Here is a 25,493-nt window from a genome sequence, read left to right on the forward strand (position 1 = left end):
TTTTAATCTAACTCCAAAAGAATATCAATTCTCACTGTTCTTATCTCTGAAAGGTTATAGACTATATGGTACTATATAAATACATCACAGAAGCTGAAGAGTAAGGGTTGGTGCTTTCTGGAAGGATCCAAAGCCAAGAGATGCCTATAGGGATCAGTGGATAGACAGAAGATGATGTTAAATCACCTACGGACATTAAGCAGAGTGAAAAGAGAACTAAGGCAGACTCTCAGGGAATAACAATATTTAAAGGGTGGGTGAAGAGGAAGGTTACACATTAGAAGTAGCCAGAGAGCCAGCAAGAGAAACCAGGAGTCAAATAATACATAAACTGAAGAGTTCCTCAAATTTAGGAACCAGCAGGTCAATATAACTTTGGAAAACTGCTTTTGTGGCATGCAGGTGAACTGAGGATAAGTGTGAAGAAAGAGTCGAGAGAGGTAATATGCTAACTCAAGAAACTTAGCTCTGGAAAATAGAGAGAGGATAACTAGAGGGAGAAGCTTGAGCGTGATTTAGCCTGAGGGCAAACAGGCAATAGGATAAAGAGATGACGAACATATCAGATAACAAGGGTGTAACCGGCAGAGTAAGGCTTCTGAGAAGGCAGTGTGTGAAACAGAACAGCAGTAGAAAGTACAGTTTGCTTTGGACACTCCTCCTCCAGAGAATGCAGAGAAAATGCAGGTAAGGGGAGAGCCAAGAGCCAAGAGATACAGGCCTCAATTTGCTCCTGGAAGAAGTAGCAAAGTCATTTTTCAGGAGATGGAGATTAAAGGACAGTGGTAAAGGTCTGAAGCGTCTATTGTTGAGAAAAAGAAAGGGAGCTGACTAGTATCTATAGAAAGAGGTCTTGGCAGTAATGTGGGTCTGGCTGAGTGTGGAGACACGAACATAAGCGTTAATGACTTCCTTTAGCAATTCTCAGTACCATTCAGTTGAGAGGGGGCACAGTAGGATGGTTAGATTGAGCCAGACTGAGGTTTTGCCAGGTGTGCATTTTAGAATGACAAGGCCGGGGGTCTTGGTAAGAAATCTGTTGCCTGAAGGTTCATGTGATTTCCTCTCACATATTTCAGCCTGAATATAAGTTTGAAAGCTATGCTTCCCTGTGAGGTAAAGGCCATCAGTCTGCTTTACCAGTTCCCTCCTGGGAGTCAGTCTTTCTGGTCTTAAAGACCAAGGGCCTATTATTAGAACAAGACCTGATCTTCCATGTCACTGGCAACATTCTCATTCTTCTACTGTTTGTATGGAAGAGACGGCTACAACCTCCAGGGCTGGGGACCTGGCTACGTGGCGGTTTAGTCCTGAGTCCAGAATCTTCTTCATTACATCCTAAGTCCCTGTCTAGGGGCTAATAGTTGTTCTTAACCAGTGTTTGGACATCTAACCTCAAGGTGCAAAGGCATCTAATACACATCATCATCCATTCCTTGAAAATGGTGGTCTAAGTCCACTACAGAGAGAAAAGCGAGGTAGCACTTTTATGGAAAGTCTTTTTGGTTTTGACAACTAATGTCACCACAATATAAAAATATGTTTAGCTGAAGTTTTTCTGTACTAGTTCAAAAAGTTTAAGTTATTCAAAAGGTGATTATGCAGTCTACTGTTTTTCCCTGTTTAACCAAAATGAAACTCCCCATGAATAAATACCAACCTGCTAAGATAGCTTTGTGAGCCTGGAATTCCTGGCCAGCAACACACAAACAACAGTCTGTGAACCGGGAGTTCTCCCACAGTCCTCCTAACTCATCTGCCAACCGGCACTCAGGAACCTTCACCATATTCATGGTATTCTGGCCAGAAATGTTGACGGAATCTTGCACCACACTCACCTGTGAAAGACAAGAAAACACAGTCCAAAGCTTTTGGTACCAGGAATTTTCATCGCAACAGGAGGAGAGATGACTTTCACCTTGCTGTTGCAGTACATTTAGAAACTAAATAAAAATTTAGTCATATTCTCTTGGTTTTTAATCAAGGATTTATCCTCTTGATCAAGTAGTTCTAAACTATCACAATCATACTATCCTACATCATCTCAGGACAATGAGGAGAGAGCCCCACAAACTTCTCTCTTCCAAATGTATCATAAGCTCTGCCTTCCCTGCCCTGAATGTGTGTTGGTCGCTCAGTCGTGTCCTACTCTTTGCAACTCCATGGACTGTAGCCTGCCAGGCTTTTCTGTTCATGGGATTCTCCAGGCGACAATACTGGAGTGGCTTGCCATTCCCTTCTCCAGGGGATCTTCCCAACCCAGGGATATTGAACCCGGGTCTCCCGCATTGCAGGTGGATTCTTTACCATCTGAGCCAACAGGGAAGTACCTGGTCAAATCACCACAGGGAAAAAACAAGACAGAAACAAATGTTAAGCCTTAAATATTTACCTTACTTTCCCTAAGCAAAAGGTTAAATACAAAGAACTCCTATATTAACTCCCATTTAAATTAAACTCTCTAGAGAAAAGAACCTTATAAGCCTAAAAGCACTTCACTTATTTCAGTTAGGTCTAGAACATAAACATAAAATACAGCTTCTATTTTTGTTGCTGTTCAGTCGCTAAGTCATGTCTGAGCCTTGACGACCCCATGGACTGCAGAAAACCAGGCTCCTCTGTCCTCCACCATCTCCTCAAGTTTGCTCAAATTCATGTCCGTTGCGTCAATGATGCTATCTAACCATCTCATCCTCTGCTGCCCCCTTCTTCTTTTGCCTTCTATCTTTCCCAGTATCAGAGTCCTTTCCAGTGAGTGGGCTCTTTGCATCAGGTGGCCAAAGTATTGGTGCTTCAGCATCAGTCCTTCCAATGAATATTCAGGGTTGATTTCCTGTAGGATTGACTAGTTTGATCTCCATGAAGTCCACAGGATTCTCAAGAGTCTTCTCCATTACCACAAATCAAAAGCATCAATTTTTAGTGCTCAGCCTTTATGGTCCATCTCTTACACAGGGCATAGTAAATAACTGGTATTTCATCACCAACGTTAGTTTAATGAACAGGACCGAGCTGGGAAGGTCTTGGGTAGTGATAACTGGGTAGGTATCCCACATCATTTACACGCTTACTCAGTCATTTGTGACAATGACACATTAGGTGACTGGCTCCAGCTAGGCATGCTCTTATAGCTTTGGAACAGAATGATGACGAGTTTACAGAGAAATCCAACTTGCCACTTGGCTTCAGCACCAGCCATGTTTTAACTGTTTGGTCTAAAGAATCTAAAATCCTGGTACTTCTAGATAGGTCAATGAAATTCAAATAAATGTGTTAGAATACAAAATACAAGGATTGAGGCTTCCCTGATGGTCCAGTGGTTAAGAATTCGCCTTGCAATGCAGGGAAAGTAGGTTCAATCCCTGGTCAAGGAACTAAGATCCAACATGCCACAGAGCAACCAGGCCCGCACGCCACAACTACAGACCATGTGCTGTGACGAAAGATCCTGTGTGTCACAACTAAGACTCCACAAAGTCAAATTAATTAGTTAAAAAAAAAAAAAATCACAGGGATTTATAAACCATATAAAACATTATAAAATAAGTGTAAATTACCAAGCTGAAGATGAGACCCAACAGATCTCAGTCTTCTGACTGACAACCCTAGCTATGCTTCCTCTCCTATATTAGGTTAGAAATGTTAAAAAGAAAGTAGAATTCACAAATCTTGAGAATCAGCTCCCCACTCTTGCTATTCCTATGAGTTAGATGAGAAAGACAGCTAAGGAACATCCTAAATGACTCAAATTTCTTTTAACCTTCAAGATGCAAGTCATCCTTTAAATGCAATCATAAACCCAGAGACAGTCAACGCCCCATCCAAATGACTGGTGGCCCCTTCTGCATAAGAGTGAGATGTTTACTCTCAGGTCAAGAAGTTTATTCATCTGTTTCAAACTAGCTGTTATGGTCCTGAACAACGAAGCAGCCGAGTTAATCAATTATGAATGTGCTCAGCATTAGTAGCACATTTATCAGAGCCAGAATACAATATTATTTTAACAGCCCAGGACCCAACACAAACCACCCCACAGAGATTGTCCCGTGTCAGATCTCTAATTTGGTTCAGCAACTTTCTCTTATTAACATCCTTACCTCTTTGACATAATATTAACACCAAAAGCAGAAGTGGCCTATTTCCAGTTTTAGCTTCAAAATACTGCTGATTTAAAAAGGAACAAACAAAACACCAAGGACATGCCCAGTTAAATCCAACTTCCTCATGAGGAAAGGCAGGAATCTTATGGGATGGCCAGTGAAAGGAATGGAGAATACACCTGGCACTGGGCTCCTAAGCTTGAATTAAACCAGTATGACAGGAGCCCAACGTCATCAACACTTGATGGCAATTTACTAGACTGGGTAAAATGAACTGGCAAGAGCTAAGCTGATTTTCAAACTATGGTTACCAGTGGTCTCTGTGGTGGTTACATGTGTACTTGGTAATGAGTGGGGCCCAAAGACAGTGACTCCTCTCACTGGGGTAATTCTTCTTTCTAGACACAGACAGGAACACAGCAGGAAGGAGAATGTACCTTTACTGTCTGAGCCAGACTTGTTCTGCAGATATATGGATGCCTGGAGTCTCTAGAGCTCTGAATGTCTGGCACCTCTTACCAACATTAAATACGCTTAATTAAAAATAAATTTTAAATGGCATTCACAAATGAGTCTTCAGAGCCCAAACTTTTAACTTAGAAAGGGATTGTTTTCCTCTGCAAATGATGACACTAAAATGATACCATTTTGAGAAAAACTAAAGATTTTTTTTTTAATGTTTATAAAGTTGACTATGGAGACTCATTCAGAATTGCAGCTGTGAAGATGACGTGACTATGACATTTATGTCGTCTTAGACATGACTGCATGAACACGTCTCAGGAAGGCTCTAGAACCCTCTAAATTTCAAGTTGTAAAAGGGCCTCACTTTTAAAGTCAATTCTTTTCCTTAAAAAAGAAAATTTCATGAAAGATATAAAATTTCATGAAAGATTATGTCATTTCTTGTATATTTTGTCCAAACATAGAAAGTCAAGGTAAAAAATACTGGAAATACATTTTTAACTTCTATATAATTAAAACAATCTAGAAAAATAAACAGACTGTATATAGATTGTTTATAGCAGCAGCTGACACTTCGTCAACAAAGGTCCATATAATCAAAGTTACGGTTTTTCCAACAGTCACGTATGGATGTGAGAGTTGGACCATAAAGAAGGCTAAGCATCAAAGAATTGACGCTTTCAAACTGTGATGCTGGAGAAGACTCTTGAGTCCCTTGGACAGCAAGGAAACCAAACCATTCAATCCTTAAGGAAATCAACTCTGAATATTCATTGGAAGGACTGATACAATAACTGAAGCTTCAATACTTTGGCCACCTGATGCAAAGAGCCAACTCATTGGACAAGACCCTGATGCTGGGAAAGATTGAGGGCAGGAGGACAAAGGGGTGACAGAGGATGAGATGGCTGGATGGCATTATCAACTAGACACGAGTCTGAAAAAAATCCAGGAGACAGTGAAGGACAGGAAAGCCTGGTGTGCTGCAGTCCATGGGGTCATAAAGAGTTGGACACGACTTAGTGACTGAACAACAACACAGCAGCAGCACTGCTTCTAAGCAAAAGACTAGCAACGGTCTAAATGTCTATCAGTAAGAGAAAGAATAAAGAAACCAATCAGATGGTGTATGAATACACAACAAAATACCGCACAGCATCAAAATCAACGAACTATAGCGACATTCACAATATAAATAAATCTCAGAAACATAATGTGAAAACAGCAGGTCCTAGATGACTACATACATCCTGAGACCATCTTCATAAAAACAAGCAAACCTAAACAATATATTGTTCAGGCATATAAATAATAAACAATGGAATGATTAATTCAAAAGAGCTATTTATTATCACTGTCTGAGTAGGGAGACAACAGGTCTAAGGGATAGGGGAGAAGCATATATAGGTCGGTTCTAAGTTACTGGGGGTAATGTTGGGTTGGGTAGTAGATTATCATGTTTTATAACCTATAATGATAGTACACATTAAGTCACCATTTTTGTAGGTCAAGAACAATCAATTATTATTAACATTTTCTTTCAACTAATATATACAAATAATCCATTAATAAATAGTAAAAGAAAAAATAGACCAACATATTTAAAATTTGGCAAAAATATATATTCCCAGGCTTTGAAGAGATATTGTTTGTTAAGGAAAGAGACATTTTAATAATTAACTAGTATCTAGATATTTCATATGGTATTTAATATTTAAACTTTAATTACAACATTACAAACAGGCACTGGAATCTTCTACCTGTCAGGGGCATATACAATGAAGATGGAATACATGGATCTTTACTGCTAACAGCTACCTGTTTTCAGTACAAATAAAGAGGATCAACAGAAGTGAAGCATTTCAAGTAGATTTTCTGTGGTCCAAATTATTAAAGAGAAAATTAAAAGTGTAAAGCTTTCATGATTCTTTCATTACCAAAGAAAACTTGGTAGAGCCCATGTTTCCTAGGGTGAATGGTGCTCAGGTCCACTTTAGTGCAGCACAGCAGACGAGAGATGGAAAGTGGAGAGCTGCTACCAATTTGCTGCACAATGTCAGGAAAAATTACCTAACCTCCCTAGGCACTGCTTCTCCCCCCAATAACATAAAATGAATCGAAAAGAACTAACCCAGCTCAAAGGACTGTGATAAAAGACAATTGAGGGAATGCATTAACTAAGCAGTATCAACTTGGAAAAACCACCACATTTCCTAACAGTCAGAAAGAAAGATCAATAAGAACCGAAAGTGAACCCAGTGTGGCACATTACAAACAAGATTACCCATTCGGCATTTTTCAGTTTCATTAACGGTTATATAGTTATACTGAAATATAGCCCCAAAACACACAAATGTGTGATTCTCAGTCTTTCACCTTAGGAGTCCCTCTTGTGGCCTCTGGGAACAGACCAAAAGTATTCACAAAACAACTGTACTTATTACATCAGGACAGGACAGAAGTACCTGGGCCAAAAACTGGGTAAGGAATAGAACAGTGGAGTACTCATAATTTAAATTTGTATGTGGACATCAACTTCATAAAGGCCTCTAAATTGTAAGAAAATATAACTAAACCAATAATAAATAAAATATAAATATGAACAAATAAACTTTTTAATAAATATTCCATTGATAGAAGGGAGCAAAGGTCAAAGGACAGAATTTTCACTAAAGGATGATCTAGCTCTGAAATGCACTAAGAACTTAGATGAGCTGCAGACGTTTTTAAAACCCACACATCCAACACACACCCCTACGCAACTGTCTTGCAACGCTGAACGCTACTAAGTCCACAGAGAGTCTTGGAACAGAAACGAGTCTCACTAGGCACAAGCCCAAGAACGAGAAGCAACACTCAGCACCTGTGGCCAACAGAGAAGTGTGAGAGGAACAGATGGCACACCTGGTCCGATGGTAAGAAACCGATGGCATCAGCAGAACCCAGCCAGACGTTTCCCTGTTCAACATCTCCTCATTTCCAAAGTGTCATCTCACTTCCCTTCTAAGTCAGTAAGGCATTTCTAAACTTAACCACAGAATTTCTCCTAAGAGAATTTCATATGGGGAAGCAAAGAGAGAGCGTCTCAGACTCAACCACAGGATGAGAAATTGCCAAGTGAGGGCAGGTCAACTGGTTTCCAAATCAAGAATGTCAATACAAGGGCTGAAGCAGATGGAATGGATCTGGGTGGGGTGAGGTGCGGGGGAGAGCACGTAAGAAAACGCTGGACGCCCTGGAGACTTAAAAATGTGGCAATAAAGGTTCTGGTATTGCCTACGACACCAGATGCATTATTTAGAGGTGATTTCCTTCAGAAAATAGTTCAAAGATTGGCTTTCATTTCCAACAGAAATTAGAATCCACTATTTTAAATTTTTTCTGAAATACAGGATCTCTAAGGTGGGTGAATATTCAATTGATAGTTTGTTTATATAACATTCAATCTCACACAAAACCACCCAATTGTTCTTGCTTTCATTTCTCCACTTGGGCAATTGAGTATGATCTGTAACTACTTGGATTTATGTAGAATTGAAATTCCAAGATAAAAAATAACTGCAAAATTTTATAAAAAATAACTGCAACATTTTATGTATTTTTACAGACACCTACAATCTAGTATTTTCTTATTTCCTTTTTTCACTTAGCAATTAAAAAGGAGAAAAGGTAGCTATTATGCAAACTATATTTTATGTATTCAGTGTAGTATTTTAATAAACTATACCTCCCAGGTTTACTAATCATCAGCAACTCTATGAAAATATTCAATGAGCTGTGACTTGGAAAAGAAGCCAGCTACTGCTGGCCAGGCCTCTTCTGCAACAGGGCAAGACTCCTAAGGGACACCTTCCCCACTGCGCAGGTGGTGACATGCTATGCCTTTGGAGCTATTGTTAATGTTAACTTGCAAGGTGGGCCTATTATTTGACAGAGTACACTGTTAGTTGGGAAACTTGCCTGCACCCTCCCCATGAAAGCACAGGAGACATTCTCTTGGTGATATTGATCAGGAATCAGGTCCTTGACCACACAATGTACAAGAACACCAACATCCCAGCTGACTAGAGGTTTTATTCGTTTCTTACACTGTAAGCTTATTAGTGTTTATAAATGCATTAATAACAGCATGAAACGACTAATTAGTATACACTCATTAAAGAAACCATTTTCCAACTCACTCTCAAGGAATTTTATTTCTAGGCTTCTCCTATAAACCTGCAAAGGCTCTTTAGGTCATTGGGGATCTTAGAAGGCTTCTCCTAAATGACTACAGATAACCCTCTTCACTAACAATGACTTAGCTTTACATAACCTGCATTCTTAAAAAAAAATGGTTCTTACCTTCCTATTTCACAACTCCCTAAGCAACACAAACCAGAGACACTCACCAACCAATAAAAGTCATCTAGTTCAAAGAGCAAAAAGAAAGTGCTCTATCAAACACATGTGGACCTCATATTCAAGGAGGAGCCAGAAAGCTCAAGGAACAAATATGCTTATCCAGTTGCTGGTCATTCTCCTCAGTGTAAAGTAACAGTCCTTCCAAACGCTTTCTGAAAAATTTTGCAATGAAAAGCCAGAATCATGACCCAAGAGAGAACATACACAATCTTTGTTTTTCAGAATAATGACAAGTGGAAAAATGAGCTGCTCAACAACCTTGAAAACATGGCACAGCTTTCAGTCAGTCGTGTAAATAATATTCGTGCAGCACCACTCCACTTGGGGATTTTCTTGCTCTCCATCCTTGATAACAATACATCTACCAATACCCATCAGGTCTGGGAACTGCTACTCTCACAGCAGGGTAAAAGGACTCACCTCACAGAAGAGGGTAAGCTTGTCATCAGGAAGAAGCCCATTGGCCTCATCCAAGAGAAAATCTCTACGGATGAATTTTTTGAATCCCCAGTCTTTCCCCTGCACAAACCTATATGCCCGTTGACTCTCTGGAGTGAAAAAAAAAAAGTTATATTTAGGGTTACTCAAAAAAAGATCAAATCAAATCCACAACTTGTCAAAGTATAAAGTTGCTGGATGTGAAAACAGAATCAAACAAAGGTAACATTTACCCATAGCTTTGGTTTCTTCTCCCTTGGCATTCAGGATGGAGAATTTGAATTTTGCTCGAACTTCACTCTTTGGACAGCTGACGAGTAACAGGTAAAGTGACAGGTAATCTTTGCTTTCTTCATCTAGTCCTTTTGGGTTTACCCGCAAACACCTGCCCAAAACAGAAGTTAAAAAAAAGTCAAAAGCACCCATGTTTGCAGGCTCATGAAGTGATAGGAGGCAACTAGAACATAAGAATCAACAGGAGATGTTAAAAAACAAACCCAGGCCCCAAAGCAGGATGTTCTGACTCAGTTAAATGACTACTTAGAAATCACTTTTCTAGCGCAACCTGAGGCACCTTTTAAAAAGTAAACAATAAAGGGGCATCTTAGAATCTGACAACACATCCCTTGCATCTCCGCCTCTTTCCTCATAATCTCCCAAATCACTTTTTCCCCCTAAAATACTTTGAAATTCAATCGAGTCTCAATCTATTTTAATCCTCAATCTCAGGAAAAGCAGCCCCTTATTTTTTGGGGACTGCAGTGAAACCAGGAGGAAAAAAGTCAGTGAGCCTTTCAACACCAATTTGGGAGAGAAAAAGAACTCTAGAGAAATAAGTTATCTTTTATAGATATTTTATCAATCTGGTGATAAAAGATTAAAATAAAAGAGGCAATATGGAGGAAGCACAGACAAAGGTAAACTCCCATTATGCGGCGCAGAGTTCCAAGTCAGACTTCTAAGTAGAGTCAGCGATGCCAATCTGTTACCAATGGATCAAAACAAAATTCAGACAGAATTTAACAGGTTCAACTCAGTTAACTTGTAAATGTCATTAGCTGAACTGCATGTGGTTCAGACACTGTTTTACCACATATAATACATAGGCCGTATGTATCCATAGGCCTTGCCAGTATTATGACACCTCTCTCAAACAGGTGGCCCAATTCACTGCTTCTCTAGGAAGTGCATACGCCACAGACATCACAACACATTGTGCTGAAGATGTGAATTTAAATACAATGCCTAAGAATTCTCTCAGCACCTAGTAATTCACTACTTAATGTACATGGCCAACAAATACTAAATGAATGGAAAGTCACTGAACTTTTCAGTGGGTTAACAGAGGTTAAAATGGTGGTTTATAGATATGTATTCTTGTCTTTGTAAAGAGTACATGGTTGTATACATAACAGCCTGCTGCTCAAGAGAAGACACGGTTTGGAAGGGACTGACCCAGCCTCCCAGATCCTATTTCCCTTGCCACAGGGATCAACTGAGGGAACCTAGATCTAAACCAATCAGTGCACATCTGACACATTCTTGGCCACACAGTTCAGAGCAAGTTTAAAGACTGCCGGATGGTAGTGGAAGATGCCCCTTGCTACTGCCAATCAACTTTCAACCACAAGGGAAGCTAATCTTGTGATGTCAAACAGTGTGGAGAGCAGGGCAGAGCAGAGAGTGCTGGGATCCTTAATCTAACCATTGGGCTGGCTCTTGGATCAAATTACCTTAAAAGATATCCTATACCCTGGGCATTCCAGTTACAAGTAAATAAACCTCCTTTGTTTAAAAACAGGCAATCTAAAAATCAAGAGCTATTACATTATAAAATCTAGATTTTCTGTTTTTCTTGAAAAATCAGAGAATCTGGCAATGGTCAGACCTTATTCACATGTGGCTATCATCAGGGGGAGCCATAGCCACCACTTCTTTTAGGACACTAACTAGTTTGCAAAGTGGTCAACATTCACACCAGGTACAGATATTATTTACAACACTGGCCCTCTTAACTCACTGACTTTACTCCACAGCCATTTGAGCTTGCTGACCCCGATACACTCACCGAACTAATTCAACAAACATACAGTGAGCATCTGTTACGTATCAGACACTGGGGAATAAATAAAGAACAAAACAAAGTCCCTGCCATCAAGGATCTTACGTTCCAGTCAGTCTTCCATGAAGCCAAGCAAAACAGGCAACTTTTAGAAAAGTTTTTACAGCTAAATGTATTCTTCCTCACCATTTCAGTTTATCATTGGCTCCTGATGAAAAGGTTGAACTTTTAATGACTTCACCCATTTCCTCCCGGCAAAAGCTAAAGTTATTGATGGTCCACATGTAGGAGAACTTCACTACCTTGATCTGTTGATAGAAAACCAGGAAGTAATTATATAGGAAGTGAGCAACCTGAAAAACAGGCTGGAGATCAGATAATTTCCCCCTCCCTCCCTTTGCATAATCCCATAGGAAGATAGCACTGTTTGGCCAGCATAGAGGCTCAGCCTTTTCCATCCCTCATCTACATTTTAAGAATCTCAGTGATCAACTGCTTCCACTGCTTTTCTTTGCAGTTTCTGAGAAATACTGGATAGAAAATGAGAAAAGCACAGACAATGTTGGGAAAGCATGTGATTAAGCCACACCTAAAATGAATCTCTGCTCAGAGCAGTGTTTAATGATTTAGATATTGATACCACTGCCTGGGGTTGCAAATCTCAAACCTAGTATCCCCTTGAGTTGCCCAACAAAGTCACACATTACTATCAAGGAAGATGCAGAGAGTAGATCTAGTTTCAAAGATTCCCCTCCTTCAACCTCCTGTGAAAAACAGCAGCCTAGGCCATTCAGATTCCTCGTAGAAAACCAAGGAACGGAAAGCTGACATGTACTTTATCTATTTGACATGTATGACTCAGAGAAAGCAGGAAAGCCAACAGAGAAAACAAACCTGATTCCTTTTGTCCACCAAAATCCTCCCAAGAAGTACCTACCTGTGTGTAGCACCAGCTCTCAGCTACAGGGCCACTCGACATTTCTGCCGGAGGTGGAGGACTTGGAACCCTTGACATCGCCAGTTTGAAGGTTAAACAAGATTTCCGAAGTCAGGGGACAAAAACTTCTATTGTTTCTTCACCCTGGTTGATGGAAGAAGCAAGAGAATTTTATTAGCATACTATCCTACTACTTCCATTTGACCTTCCAAAGACTGGAAACTTTGTCTCCTGCCTGGAATGCTTTACCGTTATCATTCAAATGACTCCTTAGCATTCAATGTTAACTTCAGGGAACATCACCTAACCTAAGGCAATCTCCTCATCACAAGGATATAATCCTGTTTTAATTTTCTGCACAAAACTAATTTAATTATTTATATAACTTATATATAATTTATATAATTATAAGATAATTATCTTACCAAATGAATTTACTCAAAGGGTACTTAAAGTAGGGGCTTCCTTGATAGCTCAACAGGTAAATATGCCTGCAATGCAGGAGACACAGAAAACACGGAAGGAAATGGCAACCCACTCCAGTATTTTTGCCTAGAAAATCCCACGGACAGAGGAACCTGGTGGGCTACAGACCACGGGGTCACAAAGAGTTGGACACAACTGAGCGACTTCCTAAAGAGGAGACAGCATGGTGAAGACCACACACAGGTCTACTACTGGCTCCTTCCCTTGGGGGTACAAATACAAATACTCCTAAAGGAAAATAACCTTGTTACCTTTCCAACTACCGTCTTCTCTTCTACACTTCAGTGCAAACTTATTACTAAGAATAGTCCTTGGGAGGGAGGTCCACAATGAGGGGACCTATGTACACCTGTGGCTGATTCATGGTGATGTACGGCAGAAACCAACACAGTATTGTAAAGCAACTATCCTCCAATTAAAAACAAATTTAAAAAGAAAAGAACGGTCTTCTATTTCTTAACCTATTGTTAGCTGCTCTCTAGAAGGGCAACATTTACCCGTCTTAGATGTGTTCCTTTCTATGTGGCATTAACAATCTCTCATTACACTTCACCAGTATCTGATTTTCCAGATTCTTCTCCTTGCTTTCTCTGTTTTCTGATCATTCCGCAATATCTTTTATTGGATTCTCTTACTTCACTGTTGTTCCCATGGTTTAATATTGAATCATTTTCTCAAACTACATTCTCTTTTGTGGTAATTTTATTCACAACAGTGTCAAATTTCTGTCTTTATATAAATGTTTCCCACATCTCCAAATCTGACCTCTCTCATAAGCCTCAGACCATTCCTAAATAATTGCTACACATCTCAACAGGGTGTCCCAGTAGCAAACCAAATTCAACTCAAAATTCTCCCCTTCAGGGTCTTTCTAAACATAAAAGACATCAAAAACAGTGGTGAATACAATTTTTAAGTACTATGAACAAAGCCAAAAACAAACAAAGCTTACAATACATGGCAAAGAGTTAGCTGTATTAACACAAGTAATATATAAATTGTTTCTACAATATAAATAAGAAAAAGACCAACTACCCTATAAAAATACCAGCCACAAAAAGTAAATAAAATAGTTCTTTGTTTAAACACTGTATACCTATCAGGTTTGGAATGGGTTCAAGAATTTCTATTTGTAACAAGTCTGGACATGGAACAACAGACTGGTTCCAAATAGGGGAAGGAGTATGTCAAGACTGTACATTGTCAGCCTGCTTATTTAACTTATATGCAGAGTACATCATGAGAAATGCTGGGCTGGAGGAAGCACAAGCTGGAATCAAGACTGCTGGGAGAAATATCAATAATCTCAGATATGCAGATGACACCACCCTTATGGCAGAAAGTGAAGAGGAACTAAAAAGCTTCTTGATGAAAGTGAAAGAGGAGAGTGAAAAAGTTGGCTTAAAGCTCAACATTCAGAAAACTAAGATCATGGCATCCGGTCCCATTACTTCATGGCAAATAGATGGGGAAACAGTGGAAACAGTGACAGACTTTATTTTCTTGGCCTCCAAAATCACCGCAGATGGTGACTGCAGCCATGAAATTAAAAGACGCTTGCTCCTTGGGAGGAAAGTTATGACCAACATAGAAAGCATATTAAAAAGCAGAGACATTACTTTGCCAACAAAGGTCCATCTAGTCAAGGCTATGGTTTTTCCAGTAGTCATGTATGGATGTGAGAGTTGGATTATAAAGAAAGCTGAGCACCGAAGAATTGGTGCTCTTGAACTGTGGAGTTGGAGAAGAAAGTTGGACTGCAAGGAGATCCAACCAGTCCATCCTAAAGGAGATCAGTCCTGAGTGTTCATTGGTAGGACTGATGTTGAAGCTGAAACTCCAATACGTTGGCCACCTGATGCGAAGGACTGAATTATTTGAAAAGACCCTGATGCTGGGAAAGATTGAGGGCAGGAGGAGAAGGGGATGGCAGAGGATGAGATGGTTGGATGCCATCACTGACTCAATGGACCTAAGTTTGGGTAAATTCCAGGAGTTGGTGATGGACAGGGAGGCCTGGCGTGCTGTGGTCCATGGAGTCACAAAGAGTCGGACACGACTGAGCGACTGAAGGGAATTGAACACATTCCCAGGTGACCTTAATGTGCTGGTTTTGAGAACCACTGCCCTAGAGAAACTGCCCATAGGCACAAGAAGACATGGACAAGGTCATTCAATGTGGCAGTTATAAACAACTAAAAATCCAGTAGGAGGGAAATAGGTAACTAAATTGGGTTATTTCCATACAATGGAAAACTATTTCAGGATTTAAAAGCAATGAACTGCCCAAGGAGATAAGATCAAACACAATACTAACGAAAAAGAGTTTTGGAATGTCTTGTGCGGTACATTATTTACACAAATTTAAGATTTATATATTATTTACAGATATTTGCATACAGTTCAGTTCAGTCGCTCAGCCATGTGTTGACTCTTTGCGATCCCATGGACTGCAGCACGCCAGGCTTCTCTGTCACCAATTCCAGGAGCTTGCTCAAACTCATGTGCATCGAGTCGGTGATGCCATTCAACCATCTCATCCTCTGTCGTCCCCTTCTCCTCCTGCCTTCAATCTTTCCCAGCATCATGGTATTTTCAAATGCGTCAGTTATTCGCATCAAGTGGCCAAAGGATTGGAATTTCAGCTTGAGCATCAATCCTTCCAATGAATATTCAGGACTATTTCCTTTAGGATGGACTGGGTGGATCTTCCTGCAGTCCAAGGGACTCTCAAGAGTCTTCTCCAACACCACAGTTCAAGAGCACCAATTCTTCAGTGTTCAGCTTTCTTTATGGTCCAACTCTCACATCCATACATGACTACTGGAAAAACCATAGCCTTGACTAGACAGACCTTTATCAGTAATGTCTCTGCTTTTTAATATGCTGTCTAGGTTGGTCATAACTTTCCTTCCAAGGAGCAAGTGTCTTTTAATTTCATGGCTGCAGTCACCATGTGCAGTGATTTTGGAGGCCAAGAAAATAAAGTCTGTCACTGTTTCCATTGTTTCACCATCTATTTGCCATGAAGTGATGGGACCCGATGCCATGATCTTAGTTTGTTGAATGTTGAGTTTTAATGCATACAGTAGAAGTGAAAAAAATCAATGACAAGCTATGTAGCAGATTCAGGATGAGGGAGCAAGAAAGAATGAAGCTGGGAAAAGAATGCAAGACATTTCAAGTTGATCTCTCACATTTCTTTTAAAATTATGACAACCTAAGGCAAATATGACGATACAAATGTCATTTAATTTGGGATGACAGCTACTGTTGTAATATCCTTTGTACTGTTCTACTTTATCTTTAAAATATATTAATTGTAGGAATAGTATAAAATGATAACTTATTTCATTATATCATAAACTGTCTGCTACTGCTGCTGCTGCTGCTAAGACACCTCAGTTGTGTCCGATTCTGTGCGACCCCATAGACAGTGGCCCACCAGGCTCCCCCGTCCCTGGGATTCTCCAGGCAAGAACACTGGAGTGGGTTGCCATTTCCTTCTCCAATGCATGAAAGTGAAAAGTGGAAAGTGAAGTCGCTCAGTCGTGTCCAACTCTTCGCGACCCCATGGACTGCAGCCCACCAGGCTCCTCCGTCCGGGGGATTTTCCAGGCAGGAGTACTGGAGTGGGGTGCCACATTGTCTAGTTTATAATATATAAGGGAGAAATTTCTTTCCCGAACTCCTGGTTTATTTTTAGTTAGGGACAGATAATATGAATCTTCTAAATGTCTGTGTTTGTCCTCTGTGCTTGACTACTATGAAGCTCTGAGACAAATCTGTCTTGAAACTACAGGCTCACATGCTCATTCTATATAGCTCATATTATTACTGTACTATAGCTTTATTATTTTCTTAACACTGTTACTAATTTTGCTATAAGTCCTTAAACTGTTTATTTTACTCTTTGATATGTTAAGTATTTCTGGAAACTGCCTCAAATCCTTCATAGAAAGAGGTATAAATGAATAACTTTCCCCTGCCCCCAAATCACTCAACTCATACACATTCAGTAGCTACTTAAGTAATAAGCATGGAAGAGTATTAATAAGATATAGGGCACCCTCACAGAGTAATACCACTAGTATTACCAGAGTCCCTACTGGTTTTAACACTATCCTACATATGTTTATAATTAAAATATCCCATGTAATCACAGATGAAGTTAAGACGTATACACATAATGTGCTATTTTACTTAAGCCAGCAAACTAAGCACTGCAATGGTCTTTGGGCCTCCCTGGTTTATGCAATTCAAGATTTCATGATAATATCAAGAAAAGAGACCTGTGATCAAGATAGGCTTGCATTTGATGGCAAACACATTCTCACCTCATGGGCTGCAGCCTGCCAGGCTCCTCTGTCCAGGGATTCTCCAGGCAAGAATATTGGAATGGGTAGCCATTCCCTTCTTTAAGGATCCTCCTGGATCCAGGGATGGACCCGGGGTACCTCCTGTATTGCAGGTAGATTCTTTACCATCCAAGTCACCAGGGAAGCCCATTTATTTGTCTAGTAGGACACAACTAAAGTGACTTAGCATACCATAGCAAATGCATCTTAGGCAGTTTTATAAATCCAGTTACCATTACTGCCAGTAGGAACCAGAATGGAATTTCAAAATTCCCAATTAAAACTATCTTTTGGGCAGGCTGGCAATGAAGATGTGAATTTTACACGTTAGTTAAGAGCATAAAACTTGGCTCTGTGCAGGCTCAGCTCAATACTGATGGATCATAAAATATTAATTTGAGTTTATTGTTAAAGTTTAAAAAATACTTCAAACTTATCTAAAAATTAATAATTTCAGAATTCTCTAGGCCTAAGAAAAAAACAAGTTTAAAAGCCAGCTTATTCTAATGGATTAACTTTTGCTACAGAGCTATGGTCCATTATCATAACCAGAAGATAAAATACAACTTGTCTTGGCCATTGTTTCCTATCTTTTTTGTTTCTCATTTATTCTGTACACAAGTCTGTGTTTTTTTGTTGTTTTTTTTTTTAAATAATATCACCCACCCATCTTCCAATTGTTTAAAAATGTCCAGCCCAGCAGTCAGTAGAACTAGAGAATCAGTTTTAGACTCTAAGGAGCTCTAGCCACACAACCTGCTGGAAGGGAAACTGACTAGGATACCACAAGTTTAATTAATTTCACTCAGAGTAGGCACCATGTGCAAACACATGTTCATCAGCAAAGTAGTCTGGTGGTACATGAACTCTTCAGCACTTCATGCCAATTGCCACAGATGCCCAGCAGAAAAACAATTTTAGAAAAGAGGAGGTCTATTTGAGGGTCATGGTTTGAGAATCTTTAGGAGACAACAAGCATCAACATAGACTGTTCCTGGCTTCAAACAAGTTAAAACATGACTTCCCAAGTTCTCTAACAAGAAATTTATTTCCCAAAGCTTAGCAAACTTCCCAGTATGCTGACAACTCGGAGGCTTGAACGTATCTGTTACATGTGCGCTAAGTTGCTTCAGTTGTGTGCGACTCTTTGCGATGCTATGGACTGTACCCTACCAGGCTCCTCTGTCCGTGGATTTTCCAGGCAAGAATACTGGAGTGGGTTGCCATTTCCTTCTCCCAGGGGATTTTCCCAACCCAGGGATCCAACCCAAGTTCTCTTATGTCTCCTGCACTGGCAGCTGCGTTCTTTACCACCAGCGCCACCTGGGAAGCCCTATCTGTAATATACTACCATTTAGTTTCCTGTTCACTCCATTAAATCCTGACCTGTGAGTCTACACCTCTTCTGAGTGTATCTTCATTCTATAAGATGAAAAAGATTGGTTATTTTTCCCTTCATTGTGAAAACATAAATCAGTAATTTGAACTGAATTCTTATGTAATCAGGATAATTCCAGGATAGAAAATGAATTCCCTGTACAATAGAGAGAAACATCCCAATAATTTAACCTGTGGTATATGCTAGAGCTAGGCTAGACATTCTCTGCAAAATGTTATACAGACAGCTTGTGTAGTTTTCTTTTTTTCTTTCTTTTTAGTGGAAAAAGGATTCAACCCTTAAGGATTTTTTTAAAAAACTTTTTATTTTGAATTGGGGTTTAGCTGATTAACAAACAATGCTAATAACTGAGAATTTCAGGTGAGATTATCAATGCTAATAAATGATAACTGCAGGTGAACAGCAAAGGGAATCACCCATACATATACACATATCCATTCTCCTGACAGCTTGTGCAGTTTTTAAATCTTTTATTCTTTATAAGCATTCTTCCATCTTCAATCTAATCCACATCATCCAGAGAATTAAAAAAAAAACAACAAACTATTAATACAGGCATATCACATATATGGTATCTTTATATCCATCAGTCTTAAAATTACAGGATAAAATTATGGAGATACTAGACTGAATCACTGTTTTTGTAGGCCAAAGATAGTCAAAAATTGGCAATTTCATATGGTTTAATACATAAACATGCACAAGCTAGAAGGCTGGGAATATGGCTCCTTGCCAAAGCATAGTTTTTTAGGGACTTTTTAAAAACCTGTAACTTTTTTTTTTTTCATGGTTTAAAGCCTGGTACAGTTTCCAAGTAAGGAAAAATCCCAATGTCGTTAACTATTTTAAACTTGAGAGACGTCTGCATTTTCCAAAACAGAAGATGCCAAAAAGACTGTTCACACACACACAAAACTATAGAAAGACTTGGGTATATTCATTTTTAAGAAACTTTTGGGACCTCAAAGGAGTGTCTGTATTTCTTCCGTTACATATCCTCAATCATGTACAGCCCAGGAGGTAGTATCTTCTTTCTCATTACCTTATAAATTACAGGTCATACTGATTTCCTCTGCTGCAAGGTCTGAAAGACTTTTGAATATCTGTTATGAGTAAACTTTTTGCAGTTCAGTCTAGTCGGTGCCCTGCTTAGTCGTTCAGTCATGTCTGACTCTTTGCGACCCTATGGACTGTAGCCAGTCAGGCTCCTCTGTCCACCGGGATTCTCCAAGCAAGAATACTGGAGTGGGTTGCCATGCCCTCCTAGAGCGAATCTTCCCAACTCAGGGATCGAGCCCAGGTCTCTCGCATTGCAGGTGGATTCTTTATCATCTGAGCCACCAGGGAAGCCCTCAATGTAGTCTAACAAAATACTAAATGCACTTAAAAAAAAAAAATTTAGAGACACTTCTTAAAATGAAACTAGGGGCAATCAAGAGAGATTTCAATCAGCAAAGGAAGCCTGGGGTTTCTCATGTCTCATGTCAGGTACACTCTTCCTAAAATTTACAAGTTAAAGATGACTGCTTTTAAAAAAAACCTGAGATATAACTGACATGTAACACTGTATTTTTTTTTTAATTCTACAACATGGGGATTTAGAATTGAGTGACTCTAAAGAGCAAGAAGAAAAAGATCAACAGCTTAACAGAAAAATAGGCAAAGAACAGCCAATGGTTTACAGACAAGTAAATATCAATGGCTCTTAAATATGTGAAAACAAGTTCAACTCTCATTTATAATGGATAAATACAGAGTAAAAAACACATTAATTCACCCAGTGACTCTGAAAAGATTAAAATGTTTGATAACACTTGCCTAGGGTAAGGAGAGAAGGAAATGGCAACCCACTCCAGTGTTCTGGCTTGGAGAATCCCAGGGATGGCAGAGCCTGGTGGGCTGCCGTCTATGGGGTCGCACAGAGTCGGACACGACTGAAGCGACTTAGCAGCAGGGTAAGGAGAACATTTCTGATTGGAGTATAAACTGTTATAAACTCCATGAAGGGAAATATATATCGAAATGAATAAGAAATGCATATACCCTTTGATCTAACAGTTCCATATAGAAATTTATCCTACTGATATATTTAATATGACAAATATAAAAGGTTTTTCAATGTGGCACTATTTGCAATCACAACAACTTAAAAAAAGGAAATAACCTGAAAGTCCATCAGCAGGGGACTGATTAAATAAATTATGGTATAGACAATGTAATAAGAGCATTTATTTTAAAAAAGTATGGGGAAGCTCCTTCTATCTAAACATGCAAAAATATTTAGTGTGTGTGTATAAAACTCTGTAAAGCTACACAAGACTCTAGGGACACTGGCTACTTCCAAGGAAGGAAACTGGTACTTGGGTGGGAAGGAGAATTTCCATTATGTTCCCTTTTGTACTTAGTGAATTTTGAACCACGTGACTATACTACCTTTTCAAATAGTGAATAAAAATATCTTAAAGAGAATCAGCAGACTTTACAATTAATTTCTCTAAGGTATGAGACGGCTTATAAATCAGATCCTTATGAGAAACAAGACAGGAATTCTTCAGTGGCTTCCACTGTTATCCAAATAAAATCTGCCTTTTGTCATGACGGCCAAAGCTTTAGTATATCTCTTGACCTCACCTAACACTTACTCTTCTCAGTCATCAGGCTTTAGTTACTCAGGCCTTTAGTTCTACCTGGTGAACACATCAGGCTCTTTCCCAAAGCTCTTTCTTTCCTCATATTTTTTCACAGCTGGCTTCTTCTTGTCATTTAGGTGTCCTGTCAAATGTAGTATCCACAGACAGGTCATCACTGACCACGGGTTCAGAAGCAGTCCTCACTTACAGCCTCTTTCATCACATTACCCTGTTTACATTTCTTTTTTATTTTTTTAACTTCAAAGTTTTTATTTTGTATTGGGAATATGGTCAGTTAACAACGCTGTGGTAGTTACAGGTGAACAGCGAAGGGACTCAACCATACATACACATGTATCCATTCTCCCCCAAAGCCCCTTTCCATCCAGGCTGGCACATAACATTGAGCAGAGTTGCATGTGTTATACAATAGGTTTTGTTGGTTATCCATTTTAAATACAGCAGTGTGTAGATGACCCTCCCAAAGTCCCTAACTATCCCTCCCCCTGGCAACCATGCGTTTAATCAGACAGAGGAGAAATATCCTATGACACCCCTTACATGTGGAATCTAAAAAGAAATGATACAAATGAACTTACTTTACAAAACAAGAAAGACTCACAAATTCAGTAAACAAACTTACATTTTTTTAGTACTACTATCTGAAATTGCCTTGTTTTTATATTTTCACTTGTCTACTGTCTCTCCCATTAAGAAGTTAAAGCACAATGAGAGAACAGCATTCCCCTATGCCTAAAATGGTATCACAATAGGTATTCAATAAATATTTGTTCAATGAAATTGCTACTGACTAACTAGACTACTGTCTTTTGGGATCATATCTTTCTTTAATGAGCTCTAGTTAATAGGAGTTGCTGAATGAGTAACAGCTATAGGAATCCAAGCATACTTTTAAAACAAAATATTTTAGAGACTTCCCTGGTGGTCCAGTGGTTAAGAATCTGCCTTCCAATGTAGGGGATGAGGGTTCACTCCCTGATGGGGAACTAAGATTCCACATGTCACAGTGCAACTAAAGCCTGGGCATATACTCTGATAAAACCACAATTTAAAATGACGCATGTAAAAAAAATATATATGTGCATGTACTCCACCAAATGACACATGTACCCCAATGTTCATTGCAGCACTATTTACAACAGCCAGGACATGGTGACTCAGATGGTCAAGAACCTGCCTGCAATGTTGAGACCCAGGTTCAACCTCTGGGTCGGGAAGATCCCCTAGAGAAGGAATGGCAACCCACTCCATACCCTTGTCTGGAGAATCCCATGGACAGAGGAGCCTGATGGACTACAGTCCATGGGGTCACAGAGAGTCAGCTGCGACTAACTCTTTCACTTTCGGACAAGGAAAAACCTAAATGTCCATCTACAGATGAACGGATAAAGAAGATGAGGCACATATATACAAGGGAATATTACTCAGCTATAAAAAGGAACAAAACTGGGTGGCTGGTAGAAATGTGGATGGACCCAGAGTCTGTCATACAAAGTGAAGTAAGTCAGAAAGAGAAAAATATCATATATTAATGCATATATGTGGAACCCAGAAAAATGGTACCGATGAACCTATTTCCAGGGCAGGAATAGAGGCACAGACATAAAGAATGGACATGTGGACACAGAGAGGTAAAAGGAGGGTGAGACAAACCGGGAGATTAGGATCGACATATATACACTACCATGTGTAAAACAGCTAGCGGGAAGCTACTGAGGAGCACAGGGAGTTCAGCTCAGTGATGATCTACAGGGGTGAGGCGGAGGGCGTGGGAGGGAGGTCCAAGAGGGAGGGGACATACGTATACATACAGCGGATTCATTTCACTGTGCTATAGAAACCAACACAGCAGTGTAAAACAATTACACTACCAAAAAAAAAAACTTAACGGTTCATCTTCAGTTTTAAAGAACTAATTTAATACATTCCAAAACTACATTCTTCTTTGATTAAAAAAAAAAAAAAAATCCAAGAAAAATTGAGAAAAAAGAGAAATGTGCAGGGCTAAATGGGAAGTTCCTGAACCCACAACAGTTAAGACAAACATCTTCCAGTGTAAGTCAATCCTGAAAGTACCATTATAGCAGCTGCTGGAAACTCATGCTAGACCTCTCAGTTATTCCAAGTTAAATTCTATATGGTAAAAGTCCCATATATGGATAAAAATGAGGTAGATTATTAGCATTTACTTAGAACTGATCTATATTTTCATGTCTGACACAGGGTTTGATTCCCTTAAAACTGACATGTAGAGAAATGATAATTAACATTAAATATATGCATGTGCAAACATGTGTATAGAAACAAATATACAGAGAGAGACACAGAGATAGACACATCCACCTTTAAAACATGTCCAGACACATTACTAAGTTTTTTCTATACCAGGCTATGATGCAGAACATATTTCTACCATAGTCAAATATTTATCTAACTAAGAGTTCAACTGTTCTTATATTTGTTGCATATAAGGAAAACTTAGAAGAAACTACTGTATATAAGGAAAACTCAGAAACAAGTATAGTATTACATATGCATGTCAGTACCATTTAGGTTTTCCCAGTTTACAGATCTCTTAGGCAAGCATGGACTCTGAAATGACTGTGAGGATTAGGTATGATTTTCAATATAAAAAGGCTATTTTTTTCTTCTTCTCAATGTGTTATGAGATAAGAGTTTTATAGAAATAGCCTGGCTAGTAAGGCTCACCCAAAGTCAAAATGAAGATGAACAAGAAGATATATGAAAGAATCTCAAGTCATTGAAAGCCAAGGAATAAACAACAGACTGCCCCACTGACTCCCAAGCTCTGCGTGTGCTGCTGTTTACAGCCTTACTGCCCTTCTCTATAGGTTAGAAATAACTACAAAGAGTCCTTGTCCCCAAGGAGACCTCAGCAGCCAGCTCAAAGGTTAAAATATGGAATAATTCTCAATCTGGACTCAACTTTTCTGGTTAGGAAAAAAAAATCAAAGAGCAGAAAAATTCATTGCCAATTTAAGTTAAGGGCTAGGGAATCATTCCCTCTCCCCAAAAACTATCCATTATGTAAGAGAAGTTAATATAGACCTATTAGCATAATCCCCCACCCGAAAAATATGTCCAGGGAGAGCATGTGAGTGGGTGCATGCTAAGCTGCTTCAGTCATGTCGGGCTCTTTTCAACCCTCTGGACCCATCAGGTTCCTCTGTCCACAGGATTCTCCAGGTAAGAATACTGGAGTGGGTTGCCATGCCCTCCAGGAGATCTTCCCCACCCAGGGATCGAACCCACATCTCTAATGTCTCCTGAATTGGTAAGTGGGTTCTTTACCACTAGCGTCACCTGGGAAGCCCCCCAGGGAGGGCATGCTCTGCTCCAAATGCAGAGGTCTGCCCTGGAAAGAGGTAGGTGCCACTCAACAGTCTTGTAGGACTCTATCTCCTTAGAACTTAAAAAGACTTCTTGGGTTTTTGTTTTGCTTTTTAATTCAGGCCCAAATAACTACATTTACATAATAACGTAAAAGAAAAAAAAAATTCCTGCCTCCACTTGAATGGAGGATCCTGCAGAATAAACCATGAGTGCAACAAGCACAGTTTCACAAAGTCTGGGTTCTTTCATCAGGTGATGTGCTGGTGTTGTTAACTACTAAACCCCTGCTAGGATAAAATACAAAACAAACAAACAAAAAGCCAACTTCCTCCAACTGCTTAAAAAAAAAAAAAAGGCAGATAGTGTTCATCAGATTAAGCTTCTCCACACATCACTTTCAAAATCCATTATTTGGGAGATGGCTAAAATAGAAAGACATGAATTCAAATCAGCAAACAAATCTGACTATAAAGGGGCTATTTCACTTCAAAGCAGATCTCTGTTTCAAAGGAAAACACCTTTAGAAAAGAAGTTAGATAGGCAGAACCAAACAATCAGCAACTTCTCTCTCTTCACTAATAATAATAATGTGTTGATTCCACTGAATGGCTTGGGCAAAAATCTCTAGGGCCACAAAGAGCAAACTTAGGGAAAATGAAGATTTTAACACATCCCACATGTTATCAAAGACTTCTCCTCTAGGTTGAGAAAATTTATTCTAAAACAAGAGCTGGAACAGAATTTTAAAAAAAGAAGAAGAAGGAAGAGGAAGAAGAAGAGGGACAAAACCTTATGGTTAAGAGACTATTATATAATTATATAAAGCTTTTTTGAGATTT

General features: G+C 39.3%; 1 protein-coding gene across 4 annotated transcripts in view; it reads right to left on the minus strand.

Moving 5' to 3' along the window:
* Positions 1–25,493, minus strand: part of SPOP (speckle type BTB/POZ protein) — an 83,127-nt gene that overhangs the window by 9,322 nt on the left and 48,312 nt on the right. For all 4 annotated transcript variants that reach the window (XM_055576160.1, XM_055576158.1, XM_055576159.1 and 1 more), the window contains 5 exons: positions 12,407–12,550; positions 11,656–11,777; positions 9,641–9,792; positions 9,390–9,517; positions 1,661–1,838 (listed from right to left, as the gene is read on the minus strand). In XM_055576160.1, the coding sequence (XP_055432135.1) occupies positions 1,661–1,838; positions 9,390–9,517; positions 9,641–9,792; positions 11,656–11,777; positions 12,407–12,484 (658 nt within the window). In that variant the 5' untranslated portion in view covers positions 12,485–12,550. The remainder of the gene's footprint in view (positions 1–1,660; positions 1,839–9,389; positions 9,518–9,640; positions 9,793–11,655; positions 11,778–12,406; positions 12,551–25,493) is intronic.

This window comes from Bubalus kerabau, chromosome 4 (genome assembly GCF_029407905.1).
Source record: "Bubalus kerabau isolate K-KA32 ecotype Philippines breed swamp buffalo chromosome 4, PCC_UOA_SB_1v2, whole genome shotgun sequence".
Lineage (NCBI taxonomy): Eukaryota > Metazoa > Chordata > Mammalia > Artiodactyla > Bovidae > Bubalus > Bubalus kerabau.